The sequence below is a fragment of the Podarcis pityusensis genome, assembly GCF_964106645.2.
Source record: "Podarcis pityusensis genome assembly, chromosome: 2".
Lineage (NCBI taxonomy): Eukaryota > Metazoa > Chordata > Lepidosauria > Squamata > Lacertidae > Podarcis > Podarcis pityusensis.
This window is the reverse complement of record NC_138029.1, coordinates 44,075,737-44,094,904: the sequence shown is the minus strand read 5'-3', so window position 1 is coordinate 44,094,904 and position 19,168 is coordinate 44,075,737. Positions and strand designations below refer to the sequence as shown.

At 43.6% G+C, this 19,168-nt stretch overlaps 1 protein-coding gene and 1 long non-coding RNA gene across 5 annotated transcripts in view; one reads left to right on the top strand and one right to left on the bottom strand.

The window, feature by feature from the left end:
• PRKACA (protein kinase cAMP-activated catalytic subunit alpha) overlaps positions 1-19,168 on the bottom strand; it is a 59,499-nt gene that overhangs the window by 26,869 nt on the left and 13,462 nt on the right. The window contains exon 1 of one of the 4 annotated variants that reach the window (XM_080997029.1): positions 9,539-9,787. The exons of the other annotated variants lie outside the window; for them this stretch is intronic. Coding sequence (XP_080853155.1) covers positions 9,539-9,728 — 190 coding nt within the window. The 5' untranslated portion in view covers positions 9,729-9,787. Of the gene's footprint in view, positions 1-9,538; positions 9,788-19,168 lie in introns of those variants that run through there. 4 annotated transcript variants of the gene reach the window in all.
• Positions 171-6,218, top strand: LOC308472318. The gene is made up of 3 exons (XR_013983426.1): positions 171-295; positions 1,750-2,181; positions 4,603-6,218. It is a non-coding gene; the product is annotated as an uncharacterized lncRNA (long non-coding RNA).

The window sequence follows — 19,168 nt, the reverse complement described above, 5'->3', positions numbered from 1 at the left end:
TTTCCTTCGACTGCATCAGTGTAGGCCACCGTTATAGCCAGCAGGAGTGATCTACCATAGCACCTGGAAAGGCTCCTCTGGAACACCTGCTGCTTATTCAGACACAGCAGGCTCCGCCTTGAAGATCCACAATACACGGAGCTCCTGAGATTCCAAGTGGAGCAGCGAGGCTTGAACTAGACCATGCCAACGTGGCCTCTGCCTAGAGATGAGGTCGAGAGAGTCATCGCAGATGCTGTGCAAACCATTTCCCCCCCAGTGTAACACTTCCCCGAAGTCCAGAAACAACTGTTCTGTAAGTGGGACAGCTGGTTACGAAACAATACTGGGGGGGGGGAGAAGGGGGGCAGGGGATCACATGATGGCAATGCAAAGAGAAAGAGAGGAGGAGGTGGCGAGAAAGATACTGCCAGTCACCAAAGGCAGCTCATTCACAAGCCTATCACAAAAGGCTGCCGTAGATCCTCCCCCCATGCCCTGCAAACTGACCCAAGCCAAGACCAGCCTGCATTATTAGGCAACTTGTGTTTTTGCTTGTTTTCAAGTGGTGCCTAGACATCTCTTTTCTATTCCTCAAGAGGGGCAAGGAAGCAGAGAAAGTAAAAGCCCAGGTCTCCAGCTGGTGCCGAGAGAAACCCTTTCTTTTGTTCCCTCGGAATGAAAACATTTTATCAGCCCAGCCGTAAGATTTTCATTCTGCCATTAGTGATCTCAGTTCCACCTTGAGCTCCTGCTTCACTCACCCTCATTACTTGTTAGGTTTTTACTTTGATGTGTGTGAGTGAAGTGCCATGCGGCTGCTGAAAAAGAGAGGAAGCCCCAAAGATTGAAAAGGAATCGCCTCTTAACCCAGCCACCCCAGAGCAGATCCTAAAAACAAACAAACACCAGAACAGAAAGCAAGTTCAAGCACATGCTTGCCAAGAACAGATAGCCCTGTGTCTCTTTTCATTAATAGAAACAGGTTAACACAGGCTTAAAGTAACCTATACAAGAGCAGCTCCTAATCCAAAAGAAAATACCAAGGGATGAGAGGAGAGTGGCTTGTTTACATGGCTTGCAGGTGATGACCAGTGAGATAATAAGGCATGACAGCTACGCCGCAATTGCCAATTTACTAGAAGATTAAGCATATGCAGCTATCCAGCACAGGACTCTCTCGAGGTGGTGGCCCAACAGAAGTAGCTAGAGATAAGTAGCAGGACTCACATGGAAATACGAAGTAGAATGAAATCTACAACATAGACACACACATATATATATTTGAGGGGATAAAAGGAGTCCTATCCAGCACAAGTACAATGAAATGCCAGAAGGCCCAAGGCTTCACATTGCTCCCTCAAGTCAGAGCTGGACTAATTTCTCAAGAGAAAAGCAGTACAGTGATTTCAGAAGGAACGACTGCTTGGTAGCTGAGCTAAAGATAACCTCCATACAGAGGATGCTCAAAGATCAGCCCAACCTTCTCAGAGCGTCTCATAAGCAAGAATAGATCAAAAGCAACCCCCCCCCCCCCAGCTTTTGCTTTTCGGGCATCAGCTGGCTGAGTCTGCCTCAGAATTTTGTAATAGCCCCTGTGAAGAGCATCCAATGGTTTCTGGCAGCATATGGGAGGGAGGCTCTGTCTGAAAGTGCCAGGTTCTGAATGTGTCTTAAGGAATGATGGTCAGCAGGCTCCGAGAATACTGGAAGGGAGGGAGATACCGTCAAACAACTGATGGCGTCAGTCCTTGGTTTTCTTCATTTCAGGAGCACTTCTTACTGAAGTCTGTTCAATGGGAAGGTGACTACCCAACTGGACAATTTTTAATTTATATATTTCTACTGCATCAGACCAACACTTACCTGAATCTAGAACCATGGAAGGCACCACATTAAGCCGCATGAAATGCAAATCCATCAACCTCACAAGGTATCTGAAGAAGTCTGCATGCACATGAAAGCTCATACCAAGAACAAACTTAGTTGGTCTCTAAGGTGCTACTGGACAATTTTTTTATTTTTAAAATCTATTTCTACCCCACTTTCGGACATGGCAAACATCCTTCCAACCTTCAGACGCACATGGAAATGTTTCACCTGTAAAGTAGTGCAAAGGACTATAGTTGGAGGCAAAACAGCATGGTATACTTCTTGATGGATCAGACTACCCTAGAAGGCCAATTACCAACAGGTTCCAAGGTGAGTAATGGTTTCCTTTAGTGCTGCAGGCACAGTTACATATTTTTTAAACCTATTTGGTCTGAAATTGTTTGAGCCCTACATGCCATCTTTTTTAGATTTTATGATCTCAAAAAAAAAAGGGGGGGGGGAATCATGACCATGCCTACCATGTAACAAGGTAGAGTTCTGCTGTATGTGGCACCAAAGGGGCAGTGATGAAGAGATGGATGAAGGCAAGAATCTGTGCCTGAATAGGTGGCAAAGGCATTTTAAAATGCTGACCCTAGTAGACATAATTCGGGCTCTACTTGAGGCAGCAAAATGCCTAGGGGTGGCACAAAAGAGATTCCCAGAAGACCCCAAGAATGCCACACCAAATGATGACTTGCAATCATGGAGAACACAGGTGTTCCAGGCAGCTGCATATCTCATAACAGAACTCCCTTTCTCTAAGGGTCAGACAGTAGAAGCAATGCAAGATGTCCCCATTTGAACCATCAGTCAGAGGCAGATATTAAGGTAGGTTGACTTCCTTTCAACTTTGTTTTGGAGGTTCCATTTCCTGCCCTGATCATATTAGGAAAGAACATCAGGCTTTGATTGCTATCATAGATTCTCCTTTCAAAACATTTTTCCAGCCAACACTTTTCAAAAAGCTAATGCTCTTTTTGAAGCTTTCAGCTGTTAAACATTCATTGCTATTCTGCTGCCCTTCCTCTTCCTATTTCAGGATCATGGACTTCAGCAGTTCATAGTTACTTTCTTTTACATAGCCAACTGTTTTCACAGACTCAAACATTTCCTTCCTATTAGTCAGATTCTGATCTAAAAATAGCATGTCCCTCATTGTTTCCTTAACTTTCTGAAGGAGAAGTTTGTTGAGAACAAGTAGGAACCCTGTTTATGTATTCCATTTAAAATATGGCAAAAGTGCTTTTGTACTTCTACTTGATATGGAATTTTTTTGCTAGTGCAGTCCAGTCCTGGGAGCAGCCAACGTGGAAGCTTACATGCTCAGTGGAGGAATCTGGAGTTTTGCTGTGGCTCTCGCTGTCTTGATTCTCTCCTCTCAGCAGCCACCAAACCCTTTCTATCATAATACTGCTCCCTTTCTCACTTAAGATTGGACACTGTTTTTTCCTCGCGAATTTCATTCTCTTGCATTTCCAAAATCTATGGCTCTTGGGCAGGTGTATCAATAAGAAACAATGACACCATTCAACACTGGCATTCAAGCTGCCAGTCCCTGGCTCACTTCCAGAATAGTCACCAGTTGGCGTTCTATGCACACAGATCCCATTCTGTGCTTGTGGGCAGTGGCAGGGGGCAGAGTCTCCACAAAGTACATTCACTGCTTTAGCACTGGCTATGATCATCTGCTTGTATGCAGCTCATTTTTTAAAAAAAAAAAAAATAGAGCCCATAGAGCACAAGTCTCTTGTTAGGGCCCTTCAATTTTTTTTTTATGCAATGAGTATGCAGTTGCAACTCATGTCATGTGCAGCTGAGATGCCTTTCTCAGAAGCTGCGCTTCTGTTCCAAGAGTTACTGCACTTTGCCAGTGATGGCACTTACTATTTATGCCTGGGAAAAGCAATTCTTCCTGTGCATAGGAGTCTTTGGTGCTATTACTACTGTGTGCAATGGGGCTGAGCAAATGCTACCAGCACCTGCCACTGGATAGGTGCAGTGTTATAAGTGACCATTCCATTCCTACCTCCCACCCAGTCCCACTATAATATTCCTTCCTTTATGGCTGAAAGATTCCTGCCATACAGTTGCTTTTAAATTATACTCCATTTTTCAAGGAAGGCCAGGGAGTAGCATATATGGTTCTCCCTGCTCCCTCAGCTTTTATCCTCCTAAGTACCCTGTAAGGTAAGTTAAGCAGGAAGAGCTACTGTCTCAGGACAACCCAATGAGCTTCATGGTTGAGCAGTGACTTGAACCTGGGTCTTGTTCCCTCCTGAGCAGCTTTCCAAGATCTGTATTCCAGAGAGGAAGCAGGACCAGAAGCAATAAGTAGGTGGAGCGACAGATGCAGCCCTTACTACCTTTGTATAGTAGGATGCATTCTGACCATGCAGAAGCCACATCATGCAGAAGCTGACCATGCAAAAGTACACATCGCTCCATCCCAACGAGGACATGGGATCATCACAGTTCAAGGATGCATTCCAGCCAGCAAAAGCACTTGAGGAAGGCGTGAAGCAGGGCTGGTGAGATGTGTGGACTGAGGAGGAGAGGCAAGGGGTTTGAGAGGGTGGTGGCTTCTCAAATCTAGCTAATCAATCTTTCTTCTGGCCAAGTTTTGCTACCAATGCTGCTTTGGTCACCATAAAGAATTTGTATGTGAGAGAGGAGGGAGGTGTGGGGTAGCTTTGATGATATATTTTTATAGTAATATACTTAATTATATCCCACCCTTTTTCCTGACAGGACTCAAGGCGGCTTACAGGTTAAAAACAAGAACCACTGATACTCCTGGACATCTCACTGGCTCTTCATACCATCTCTCTTGGTATACTTCTAGATCTGTTATCGGACATGTGATAAGAGATACCACTCTCTTCTAGTTCTTTTTCCACTTGACTGGCTGATTCCAGAAGATGTTGGAGGATCCTTCTTGTTTCTCGTGCTGTTTAACATCTAAATGGCATAGCTGAGGAAAATCATCCAGGAATTTGGAGTCAGGTGCCATCAAAATGCTGAAAACACCTAGTTATTTTTCTCCTTTTAAATCTATTCCAGTGAAGTAGTAGATGTTGTGAGCAGCTGCCCGACGGACCAATAAAATGTAGCCCAATTCAAAAAAGACAAAAGTTTTGTTGGTAGGTGGTACGATGATCAAAGAGTTTGTAATTTGCCCTTTTGCAATACTACCTGAAAGATGAGGTTCAAAGACAGGCAATGTTAAGTGCTCAAGTCCTCAACTAGGCAGGCAAAAATTACTGACAGTAGCAAATGCAGTCCAGGGAAGTTGCTTTGGGAAGTAGGTGACAAAAGTGGATGGCAACAGACTGCCCCTCTATTGCTGTGCTTATAAGACCCTAAAGCAAAGCATCAAAATTACAAAATTAAGGCAAGAAGCTCATTGGGAACATCTTCCACTAAGTTATATGTGCAGAATGAAGACATTTTAGATACTGGAGGAGGTACCTTGAGACATATTGCAAGAACACAAAGTATCAAAGCAGAAAGGAGCGAGCGCAATTTCTGCTGAATTCTTCAGTGCCTTCAAAACAGAATTATGTAATAATTATGAGTGTACAGGTGCAGTCAGAATAATTTAACACAGCACCCAGAGAAAAAAGGTTGAGCACTCATCTTCTCTTTAATTCTGAAGCCTTTATCTCAGCTACAGGTTGCTTTAATACCAGTCTGTCATGTTCTGTAAGAGGCCCACCTACAGGAGAGAGACACTGGTTTTCTACCCTTCAACCACAATGCCCCAGTGGTCTAGAAGATGAAGGACAAAGTAGCTTTGCCAGAGGCCCAGAACACAGTGACCCTAATCAATTTCCCTGGGAATAGATTGAATAGCCAGTCATGTCCCTAACACGGCTGCGCTCAATAGGAAACTGCAGCCGATTCAGGCCAAGAACCAAAATTAGCAGGCAAGCAGTGAGTCAAACAGCACCTCCCACCAGCTATTGTTTAGCGCTTGCCCATCAGCTATTGCAGAGCCGAGGGTGCCAGCCCAACTTAGGCTTCAAAGTGGCATTCTATTCCACAGTGTTGTGAACTTGCCATAGCATAAGATAGGGAAGGTACAAAGGAAAGGGGGCGGGGAGAGGGAGAGAAAAAGCAGCAATGCCTTCTTGCACTGTGATTTAACGAGATAACCATTCAATGCATGTACCAATCACATTTCTCCTGCAACACTAGATGCACAATTGCCATGAGAATAATATGCAGTCCTTGCATCAACCAGGCCACACGGAGAAGTGGGGTTGCTGCTGCTTTATGCCTTGTCTTCAAGAGAGGCGAACTAATCTTTCAAGTTGTCCTAGAGCCTAAAGCACAGTGGGAGAAATCAATATTCTTAAATCAACAGTACCAAGACCTAGGAAGCAAAGGACCAGACCACTTGAACATATTTACACTTGGGAACATAATTCATCTCACTGAATGCGTACATCACAAATCTTGCAGGAATTTCTCATAAACAGCTCTACCTAGCTGCCAACCTTTCCAAGTCTGCACTGGTTTTAACTATGCATCTGACTGTTACTGAGGGAAGGGAATCCCTGGGAATAGAGACAACATGTGTTGCCCAAATTACAAGTCCCTTTGACATCTGTTCTATATAACTGGCATGGGAAGGCTTTGGTGGGCTTTAGGAGACCTGGAGAAGCAACTGGTCCTGCTAACACTAAGCTTGCAGGAGTGATCAACATAGGAAGTCTGCCACGTTTCAGCCAGGAGTACCAATAACTCATAGTCGATCCTTGTTTAAATGAAATTGGCCAGCCAACCTAGCTCTAAGGGCACAGATGCTTAAGGCCTAAAATTTCACTGACAGATGCACTCTATGCATCTTCCCCAGTGGGTGGATGCCAGGTGGTTGACAAGTAACATACTTGTTTATTGTTGCTTAGGCATTTAGGGTTGCCAAGCTAATATAAGCTCAAAGACAGTCACATTTAAACCTGGATTTGGACAGGGCAAGGTAGGCAAGCAAATCCAGTCAACAGTTCTGGAGAAGATGACACAAATCTAGAGAACACCTTGTTTGAAAGGACATCTCTGAAAAACAGAAACAAATTTTTCAGTGCTTAGCAGGGTAGACAAAACCCACCCTGATTTAACTAGCATGCTTTCTTTATGAGGATTTAATAAACATGAAATACAGGGATCACTGAGAGATCCAGAGAAATCTAATCCTACTGCAGTTGCTTAATTAGTTAATTCAAATGAAACTATGCAGGAAGCTAAATAGCCACCAATCATTCATGACGTTACCCTGTATTTTTATGCTCTAGGCCAGGGGTGGGCTGAAGATACTCTACTAACAGATCCCCAAGGGATTTATAGTAGATTATTAAAAAACTAAGGATTAGAAATCCTTGCCAATGGCAGCAACAAAATGACCCCCTACTGTCTTACATTATACTGTTGAAATGAGCTGCTCCAATTGGCTTGTCAATTTTGGAAACATCGGAGGAGATCGGAAGCACTTCACATTTCCCAAGTGCTCTGATCTTGAAATAAATAAAAAACCAAAAGAAGACAGAGCTGATGGCAGATGCGCATTACAGGTAATGGCCTTGCTGTGTGTTAGATTGGGTGGATTGGCTGATGCAAAGGGACCGGCCCTGCAGTGACCTTCTGGTCTTCAGGAACCCAGAGAGTTGTGCAGTGTTAGCTGGAGTTCTGATTTATTATCTGCCTGGCTAAGAAGAGGCAGGGTGTTGTGTGGTGAGCACCCTCTCTGGAGCAGGCCGAACTCTGGCAAAAGCCTGGGGTTCCTCACAAGAGGGTTCAAGGCAACTGAACATGAAAACTAATCAGCAGCTAGTGAAAATCATGTAGAATCAGCATTCATATACATTCATTACAGATTCAAAGTGCCTTGCATTCTAGCAGCAACTAATTGAGGTTTCCAAACACTTTTGAAAGGCAGCCCCACATAAACAGTTACAGCACTGTCATCTGAAGGTCACTAGAGGAGGATGAATGACTGTGGCAAGATTCCCCTGTGTCAGGGAGGATGGTAGCTGTTGCACCTGGTGATACCGGGAAAAGGCACCCCTCACCACCTGCAGAAACAGGACCCAGATCAAGGAGCATCCCCAAACTAAGTACCTGCACTTTCACACTTTCCACTCATAACAGGCTGCAAAAACAATCTCATATCACATGGTCCAACTACCAACAGTACCTCTTCTGTCTGAATTATGTTTCCCCTCATTGCACCCTATCCAGTCCATCACAGATATCAGACAGCGATTCAGCCTTTCAACTATCTTACAGGAACAAATGAAAATGAGAGACAGGTGGCTGTCATCTGCATACTGATGACTCCACAGCCAAAATCTACAAATGACCTCTGTCAGCAGTTTCATGTAAATGTTGAACAGAATCTACATGTGTATTGTATATGCTAAATAGTTCCAAAATGTGCTGCTGGTGGTTTTGAACACTCTCCTTCATGTGCAACACACTCAGATGCAGCATGGAGGAGGTGTCAATGCCAAAAGATTAAAGGGGCCAAAGAAGAATCTGGCATCAGATGTTCTACAAGCTTCTATTTTAGACTAAGCAGCATTGCCAAAACATTGTGACAGTTTTGTTTAAACATACTTGAGGATCCAAGAAAAGACTGCATTCACTCCCTTTTGCCTTAGATGAAGGAGTAATGTGTGGTCCAGACAGAACAATAGAAGACCTACCATCTATTTACGACCCATCACCCTAGAGGTAGACAACACCATGAATTAAGATACAGCCAGTGACAGAAATAGAATATGACATCACATCAAGTCAACAACAAAAGCTACAATCCTGACTGGTAGTGGCAGCAAAGAGGAAAAAGCAACAATCATCAGCCCATGACTTTCACTCACAACTCTGTCAACCTCAGACTGAAATTCCCTATGTCAACAACTCTGACCACACATTTTAACCAAAACAGCTAAAGTGACAACATCAGTTGGAGAGGCCGGAGGAAAAACTGTCAAAATGGGAAGAAAGTTTTGAAACACACACAGGCAAAGAGAATTTGCTTCTTAATAATGACATTTGCCAACAACTTCCCAAAAAGTTGCAATTCTTCCCCCAAAATGTGGGAGAACATCCAGGAACGCTCCAGCTAGCCTTTCTCTAGGTCAGGGATGGGGAACTTGTGCCCCGCCAATGTTACTAGGCTACAACTCACATCATCCCTTCCTATTGGCTATTTGGGCCAGGGTTGATAGAAGCAGAAGCCCAACGACTTTGGGAGAGTTACAGGCTCCCCACCTCTACGCTGTGCAATAGACACTTGTAGAGTTAGAGCTTGTAAAGATGATAACAAATAGTAAGAAGTTGCAGTGGGCTTTTGAGAACCGATGGGGCTTCTCTAAGGCCAAAATCAAAGCCACACACCAAGCAGCTGTGGCCTCATTAAAGTTGAGCACCCTAAACTTTAGCTTAGCCTGAGGAAAGAGGTAGTCAACAGTCATAGCCAGAATGGCTGTCAGAGCTAAGGCTATAGCCACTTGCGGGCTTCTCTGAAAAATATCAGAGCCCTATTTCAGATTCCAGTTACACACTTAACCACAAGCATATGCATGCACCAAGAGGCACAGAACAGCAGCAGTTCTGGAGCAGAGCCTCGGGGGAACCCACCGATTCTGGCACCCCTGGAAACCGTGCTCCCTTGTCAACTCACTCTGCTCATTCCAGGCTGCCGTGTGCTCAGATTCATAGGCTGCCTCCCCAACGTTCGGTGCCCCAGCATCACTCCGTGGCCCCCAGTAAAAGATCCGCCCTGCCAGACTCTCCAGTTTCTGTAGCGCCGACATCTTACACCCTTTGTCCTTGCTGGAGTTTTGAGAGTTCACCTCAGCTCCATGGCTCATGTTTCTCTTTTATTTTATCACCGGTTCTTTTCCTCTGCCCCAGCTCTGCTCTCGGAGCAAACACAGCCAAGCAGCTCAATCAGGATCCAGGAGGGCACTCTCTTCAGTCATTGCTATTTGCCAACAGGTAGAGGCAGCGGCACTGCTTTTCCTGTCCCGCCACAGGAAGAGAGGGGTAAAGGCAGCAACTGGAGAACAGACACAGTCCCAGATTCAGCAGAGCTCTTAACATTCCCCTCCAACTGATTCACACAGGCATTTGGCTTGAGCCGACTGCTCTCGACTTCCATCAAACCCACCTCCCTGGACTATAGCATTCATGTCAGTTCAGCAACAAGTCTGGGGCAGCCATCCATATCAGGTTTTCCCAAGCCCCCACGCTAAGGCTCAGAAAAGCTCCAAGACAGTTCATTCCATATTCTCTCTGTTTAGAAAGAAATACAGGGAGCCTGGTCACTTACACAGCTGATCAGAGGGTGAACAGCAGGCAGATTTGATTAATACAGAGGGAGGAAGGCCTGCCAGATCAGCAGTAGCAAGGACTATGCAATGAGGCTTAAAATAGCTCACAAATTCTCCGAATCTCTTTTGCCCTCAGGGCTGAAGGTAGGGCAAATAAGGAAATTGTCAGGTAGGGGAGCCCTATTATCTTCCAAAACGAGGTGATTCTTTAACAGAAAGAAGAAACAATTGAAGGAGAGAGGGAGACTGAGATAGAATCATAGAATTGTAGAGTTGGAAGGGACCAAGATGTTCAGATAACTTGATGAAACTAGAGCACACCAAAGCAAACCTCTGATGCTGTAGATGGAATATGACAAGGTGTGGCCCCCCAAAACTCAAAGTAGGATCTCATTCAAGCCCATATCCCCTTGGATGCTCCATGTTCTGGAGATAGAAATCACTCTTTCTAAGCACTAATACAACATTCCAAGGGTGAACATTCATTTGCAGAATGGCAGTCCTCATAACTTCTGGATTCTATTGCTAAGCAGCCCCCAAAAGCTCATATTCTCTGAATGAAGCAAAAGATTACTGCACAGTCCAGAGTGTGTGGATAAACATGGGAAGAGAAACCAGAAATCTTGCTTCTAAAACTTTGTCCTTCTCTCAAGGTTAAGAAGCCTTTCTTAGGCAAGGCCATCCAGAACAGAGAAGAATGGAGGTAAGGAAAAGGAAAGAAGAAAAAATACAGGGCGATGTCTCTTCCTCATAGGACTGCTTGCCAAAGAGCTCTAAAAATATTAGATGTCACAGTGGACCTCCAAAGAACAACCAAGTCATAAGGGACAGGAAGGAGTTATTGCTTTAGCCCCCCAAAGCTACGCAGGACGTAAGTGACCAACCGGCCAACCAAGTGCATCCACAGAAAAAGCTGGGTCCAAAACTGGAAGCTGAATTCGGAGTCGCCTTCCCACATACTCTGAGGACTACGGGGTTCAGTTTCCATATCGCTGTTTCCAGACGACAGCCTTGTTCTCTACGCCTTCAGCACAGATCCAGACTCAGGCTGCATAGTTCATTCTGCCTGTGCTGCAACTCTCCATTGTCCCTCAAAGCAGAGCTGGCTCTTGATTCAGAGACTGTCTGCAGGGCAAGCAGAGCAAGCAGAGTGGCAGGGTAGCTTGCGGTATTGTTTCAGGAAAAGCCCCAAAGGAACAGCCTTGAAGTGGGAAGAAGAAGAGAAGAGGCTGGGCATGGTGCCAGCTTTGTACAAAGTCCTTAAAGGAACAGGCTACCAACTTTGCATCTTCTGCACTAATGTTCAGCAAAACATGCACACAAAGGTTGTCCATGAGGAAACTACCCTCCACCATTGTCCATTCTCTTTGCTGAAACTGCTGAGATGCACCAGCTTAAGAACTGAAACTCTGAACTATTAACTAAGAATGCAAAGAGGATCTGCATTTCATAAAGTTCAGAAAGCCTCTCTGCAGGCCAACACTTTATCATCATTCAGATCACAAAGCAAGAACATAGTCACTTCCTCTGAGAGCAGTCAGATTTGACTACTGCCAAAGACAGCTTACTGAACTAGGTAGACGAATGATGCACCCAGGAAGAACAACATCTCACATGGCTGGAAAATGCTTCAAACTGAGTATTAAGCATGCCATTTCTGTAAATCCAAACAATTATTCTAGACCCGACTTACAGAAAAGACAAAAGTTCACAACAACTACTGTTCATACTGCAAATCCATTGGGTGCATGTTAACACATTTCTAGCAGAAAAACAAAGGAAATAATGAGACTCTTCTTCACAGTACAACAATTCAGCTGAATCAATCCAAATCAAATACATCAATGTGATATGTAGCAGAAGTAGAGCAAAAAATTTCCTTCCTAGACTGACTTGTAGGCAGTAGTAGAAACCAAGTACTTAGAGCAGGGTAGACCTACTAACTGCAGACAAGTTGCCAGGTTTCCAAGCTCTCAAGAAGTTAGGAATCTTAATTTGTGGCATTAAAAAACAAACAGGTTCTCACCTTTGAAGACACAGAAAGGGTTAAACATTGTGCAGGTGAGGCTTCATTAGATCAGGTGATTATTTTTTTTTGTCATCCCAGCAGGCAAATCTCTGACGGGTTCAGCACAAAAGCTTAAAATATTTTTTAATGAGCATGCTGGAATAAATGCAACCAGCCACAGCGGCAGAAAGCAATGGTTGTGTAAGACATGGAACGGCACACCAAGAGGACAGGTGGAAGAGTCCTTGAGGTGCTCTGCCCTCCTCAGCAATTTCCATGCCTCTGACTTAGCAGGGTTACCCTTCAACACTACAAGCAGATATGCAACCAGATGAAGAAGACCTACTGTATTTTTCCATGTATAAGACTAGGTTTTCCCCCCTAAAAAATAATGTCAAAAATTAGGGGGCGTCTTATACTGTACACAAGATACATCTCCCCCCATTTTATTAAATCTGAGTCCCCCAAAATAGGGGGCGTCTTATACATGGGGGTGTCTTATAGACGGAAAAATACTGTAACTGGAAAGGCTAAGTGAATGGACAGTTTAGGATGACAGCAAGTGGTCTGTACAAGTAAATTCTGTACCCATAATACTGCTACATCAAAGTTCTCATCAGTTTTTGTCAATTGTGCGAAGGGGAGAAAGGTGCTGTATCCTACCTCCAGGATCAGAGGTGGCACACCTCTGTATACCAGTTGCTGGAGTGCACATATCCAACCTCCTCCCAATATCTGGTTGGCCATGGTGGGAAACAAGATGCTAAATCATATCAGCTTTTGATTGGATCCAGCAGGGCTCTTCTTATATCATTAACTACTTGGGGGTCAACCCCTGCCTCCCCCCAATTTGGCAGAGCTATTGTAGCGTAACATAAACTACCAACTAAAGGACAATTAATGCCTTCTTAATTACACACATTTTGAAGCCCAAAGAGAACATTTAGATGCTGGTACAGATAGATGTGCCATTAAAATTAGGGCTGTACAAGACGCCTTTCACACAGTTAGCAATTGCATTAATGGTCTTTTTAAAAAAGGAACTTAGTAGGCACAGGGATTCAGTATGAATTGGCAGGAGAACAGGGAGCTTTAACCTCTTACTGCTGCTGCAATCCTTATCTGGATTGGGAGTTCCACACCTGCCATTTGCAGTGGAAGAAATGCTTCCAGATTACACATGGACAAGTCTTCAGTTGCTCAGAGGTGGCCACTGGCAAGCAAAATTCAGGATACTACTTCATAGACTCTGAACAGGGGGTCAACTTGTCTTGGAGCAATGCACCTTGGGAACAAGCAAAATCAAACTGTGCTACCATCAGCTTTGTTTCTTAGAAATGGAACACATCTTTCTTTTGAAGTCTGAATATATCACCTCATCACTGTATATCTTTCAAATGTACCAAACTGATAGGTAATGGAACCAATTTTCTCATTATGTAAACTCAATACCAGAATGTACTTAGTGGCATCCTCTTCCAACTGCACCTATTGGACTGTCACAACACTCTTTAGAACTGGATCTCAGAACTTGCGAGTAAGATACAGAAGCCCTCCCACCCCCCCCTTTTCAGAAAGGAAAGTGAGTATTTGGGACTTGAGGATATTTCAGACTTTTCTTTCTTGGCACACTCTGCCAGCAGATTCTTTTGACAGAGCTCTTTCTGTTCTTTGCTACCTTACAATGAACCCAATTTCATATGTCAGATATTGGGAGTGTATAATCGGTTAAGCTGACTCCCTGGGAACTTGGGTCACCCTAATTGGCTGAAAGAATCATCTGGTACGATACGACTCCCTGCCATTCCAAGCAGCCTGGAATACCTCACTAAGAATGAAAGTGGTTAGAAACATGAAGCTCCGACACAGAAGCTACAAACGAAACACTGAGGAATGCTTCTCAGTTAAAACATGCCAGGCAATATTATTTAATTTGACATATTTAACACTGCGTCTTAAACAGAATGATTCATAAGAGGGCTCACAATGTGCAAAAGTCATGCATTAAAGCCACAGTAAAGAGCAATAGGTAGCAAATAAAAATCAGATAATGACCTGCATCAGAATTAGTTAAAACAAAGATGGTTGGGGAAGCTGAATCTTTTAATTTCTGCTAACAGACTGTGGTTAACTACTGGCCATTCCTTTCCCTACATTTCAGTAATTGCTGGTGGTGTAAACTGATGTACAGTGGTGCCCCGCAAGACGAATGCCTCGCAAGACGAAAAACTCGCTAGACGAAAGGGTTTTGCGTTTTTTGAGTCGTTCCGCAAGACGAATTTCCCTATGGGCTTGCTTCGCAAGACTAAACGTCTTGCGAGTTCTTGCGAGTTTGTTTCCTTTTTCTTAAAGCCGCTAAGCCGTTAATAGCCGCCAAGCCGCTAATAGCCGTGCTTCGCAAGACGAAAAAACCGCAAGACGAAGAGACTCACGGAACAGATTAATTTCGTCTTGCGAGGCACCACTGTAAATCAATTAGGTAGCACTGACCACCTAAATTTTGATGTGGGAGTTGTACCACTCACCAGATAGAGTGAGATATGCAACAATTAGTGCTTTTAGAGGGCGGGCTTCTGCACATTTGTTATTATTTATAAAATACTAGTAGATGGAGTCCTCCATTAATTGGCAAGCACAAAATATAAGTGGTTACCAATGGAGGTTGCAGAAATGGCAAGAGCGGAAACATGCTTATACATGCTGTGCACATTATTATACTTAACTAAAATGTGAAAGTCAGCTATGTCCCTTTAGTTCATTATCCATTCCCAGCACTTTAACAAGTTTGCTGCCAAGAGCCACAGTTTTCACCGTAAAATCCTCCAGTTATGTTTGTCTGCATTTTTTCTGTCTTATGTATTTTCATAAACAAGTCTTAAATCACACCTGAAAACTTTAATGAGAGAAAGGAAGGAGAATTGGTGAATAGTCTTTGTTTTTAAAACAAATGCAATAAAGCATTGCAATAATGTTTTAAAAATGGCTTCTGAATTCAAAATTCCAAACCACTACCAAATAATGAGTTATGCTCACTGGAAAATATTGTTTAGAAACTATTGGCAGAGTTTTATCCTGATGTTTGCAGCATCAGCGTATCAATGTTTAGAATGAGACATCAAGAGATATACCATCAAGCCAAAGAGCAACACTTTAGAATTGGAGCACCACACTTACAGAGTTCCATACCCGCTAATGTAACATGATATCAGGGTTTGCATAGTTAATGCAAGCTTGCCAGTAAGCCCAAGCTACTCAGGAAAGCTAGGGCTTTGTCTGTGTGAAGTCTCCAAACAGCTTTTTTTTTAAAATAAATGTCAGAATTTTAATTCCCCCCCTCCTCCGTTTGCTGACAGCAATGTAATCAAGAGGTATTCTGTGAAAAATAAGGGCCTCTCAGACTCATCCAAAACAAGGTACAGAGCAATATTGAACTACAACTATCCTGATAGGAGATCACAAAGGGTGGTGATCCCATTACACAGCTTCCCCACAAAAAAAGGCAAAACTTCACAGCAACATCATTTTTTTCTTCCACAAATCTGAACCCCACAATGAGGATATCACACATTCTCACGCACATTTTCCACAGCCAGGCTGGACAAGTTGGTTTCATTCTCAATACACCTGGCAGGTATAAAGCATAAAATAGTAGTATTGTCAACCAGCAGCTAAATTCACCAATGCTGTCCATCCTTCTGACTGTCCCCTGTTCCAAAATGCTGAACCCAGCATACCAGTCTAAAGCAGGACTACAACTCCCATCTTAGCCGACCACGGGTCATGCTGACTGCAGCAGATGGGAGTCCAACAAAAGCTGGTAGACCAGAAATCAACTTGACCTAAAGGCTTTGTGTAACAAAACAGTACGGCTCAGTGCAATATGGTGACTTCTACACAATAAGTACAAGTCAGAATAAGCTGCACCTTAGGTACTCACACCGGGTGACGCTGAGGGTAAAACCTCAGTGCCTAGGGCTTGCCGATCGCATGGTCGGCGGTTCGAATCCCCGCGGCGGGGTGAGCTCCCGTCTTTTGGTCCCAGCTCCTGCCCACCTAGCAGTTCAAAAGCATGCCTAAGTGCAAGTAGATAAATAGGTACCGCTTTATAGCAGAAAGGTAAACGGCGTTTCCGTGTGCTGCGCTGGTGCTGGCTCGCCAGAGCAGCTTCGTCACGCTGGCCACGTGACCCGGAAGTGTCTCCGGACAGCGCTGGCCCCCGGCCTCTTAAGTGAGATGGGCGCACAACCCTAGAGTCGGACACGACTGGCCCGTACGGGCAGGGGTACCTTTACCTTTACCTTTTACCTTAGGTACTCACACATCTACATGTAATGGGGCCTGGATGTATATTGTTTTCACAATGTGTATACACACACATATGTCCCCCCCCCCCCACTTCCTATAGATAGTGCTTTAGGTATGAAGAAGAGCAAGAAAAGACATGGCCATTATGTTTGCTGGCTGATCAGCTGAAATCCATTCCTCTCTCAAAGTGGCTCCTTGCTCTGTGAACAGGATTGCAAAGGAGAGAATGAAGATACCAATATAGCTCTTGCAACAATCAGTTGGGATTTGAAAGTGATCCTTCTTTGCAGCCTCAACCTTACATGGCTTTGTAAAGTTTATCTAGATGTAAACTGGAAGATTTGTCTACATGTTAAGGATTTCTCATTGCATCAAGCAGGCTTACTTCCAAAGTACACATTGTTAGGATCTGACTGTTTGCGATATTTTAGCACCTCGCTACACATAATGCATTGCTAATGAGTGTTCCACTTTCTGAAACCTTATTCCCTTATATGTACTTCACACCCTCTCTCACCATATACCGTAGCTCTAAAGCCACAGGTTTGCTCTCAAGAGGCACATGTATGTGCTAAGAGCTTTGCAAAAGGAGCTCTCCGACAACATGACTATTTTCTGGCATAGTAACACTTATTACAACTCCAACATTAGCACTTCCACACATTCTAGCACACTGAGGCAACTTCTGAGATTACCCGCATCTCTTATGCTCGTGTCTTTTGTGATTAATGCAGAAACAGATAATCTTATCTGCAAAAGGTATCATCAACCATTTTCTCTTTCCCAAACCAAGTAATAACTGAACAAAGAGCACAGAGCACAAACGGTACACTTTGCCAACAATTACAAGTGACATACACACCCCATGGTTCTTCTCATTAATTGGTAACAAGAGATGCTCTTCTCCTTGGGAGTCCTCTGGGAATGCTCGAATCATACATTCTGAAACTGGCAAACCAATCAGCATTATACCGTCTTTAGAAACCATGTGCAACACCCCCCTCTGGTGGCTGGACCACAGGGAATGGTGCTGGGCCACATCTCTCTCTCAAAACTCTTTTCTGTGGCCAAGTGTCCCTTGAACTTTTCCATTCATCTGAAGTACTTTGCAGATGGTGGATCAGATCACGAACTGGAAGCAGCACAGTTGGAATTAAGTAATGCTTCTCAACCTGTTACCTCTCAACCTATGTTAAAAAGAATAAAGAGTAAGCACTGAAGGGTGCATAAAGCCTTCCACTCAGCACTCTATTCATACGTTGGCTGTTGGAAGCTGAATGCACACCAAGCCAAGCAATACAGCTGCATCACAAGGTACCCATTCATTTGAAGTGAACCCCGATGAGTCTGCTTCTGAAAGCAAACAAGTACATCACATGGAAAGTTACATGAGTGGGTCACATATACTCTACTGCAGTTAAGCCTGTAAAAGCAAAATTCAGTTAGCTGGTGACTCTTCCATGTAATGATCATCTGCTACAAACAATACAAGTATGACTGACTGGTGACCCCAGTTAAAGATTTTCAGTATGGCCCTGATGCTGAACAAAATCAAGAATTTTGCTTGTGTGATCTTTTGGGTTCTCTCCTGGCCATTAAAAAATAAATAAATCTCCACACTGCACAACCATAGCAAAGGAGTTGAGATTAAGATGTATAACAAAAAGAAAAAAACTTATGAAAGTCTGACTTTCCAGAAGTATTCCACCTTTATATAATTTTGTTTGCTTTGTTTTTTCTTTGCACACATCCTAAACAAAAGTCACTAGAAGATAAAATGGATTCGTTTTTCAAGAGTAACAGCACTTTCCCTATTTTCACTGCTTGCATCTTAAACGATCTATTCCTTCATTTATATAACCTTCATGCCTTCCCAAGATTCCCATTCCAGTCTGCCAAAGACACCACTAACATTATTTTCCATTCTAGAAAAGCCTAGTTCTACATTACACACATCATTGGAAGAGAGCTCAAACTTCACAGCCTACTTCTGCATAGCACCAGAGTACTACTTTCCCTATATGGAGAATTAGCAAAGTATTCTATGCTTAACGTAAGAAACACTGAACTTCTCCAGTTCCCCCCAATTCTTAGAAAAGGCATCCCTCTCAACAGCATTTTAACTATAACACACCTACCTCTTTGTAGCATCTCAATATGAAGTTTGGGTTTCAATCAGAACATTTATGTACAATCATAATTTAATCAATAAGCTCTGGGACCATCAACCAGCCCTAACAAATAATGCTCTCTCTTAATAATTCAACATAGGAATCCAAAGTGTGGACATTCCCTCTGTTAGCCACTTGCCACGCTCCACTCTAAAGAACTCAGTCCCACAGTAACCACAGATTTTTAGGGCCTTGTACAAACTGTCCCAACAGAAATAAAAATCCTCTCCCTCAAGGAACGTAAACCTGAATTACTACCAGTTCTGACCTGCTGCAGTGCAAACCTTCAAGAGGCCAAGACAGGGAAAGGTAACCAGATGGGATTATGTTAAGACCTAACAGCATGTTATAATCAAAGGGCCTACCTTTTCTTAAATTATCAGCCTGCAGAAGCCAGACGGTACAGCTAAGTACATCAAAGCCATTCTTCACCTTCCAAAGTCCCTCAGTCGGGCCCAAACGGAAGCCACCTCACATTAAGAGTGGGAAATCTA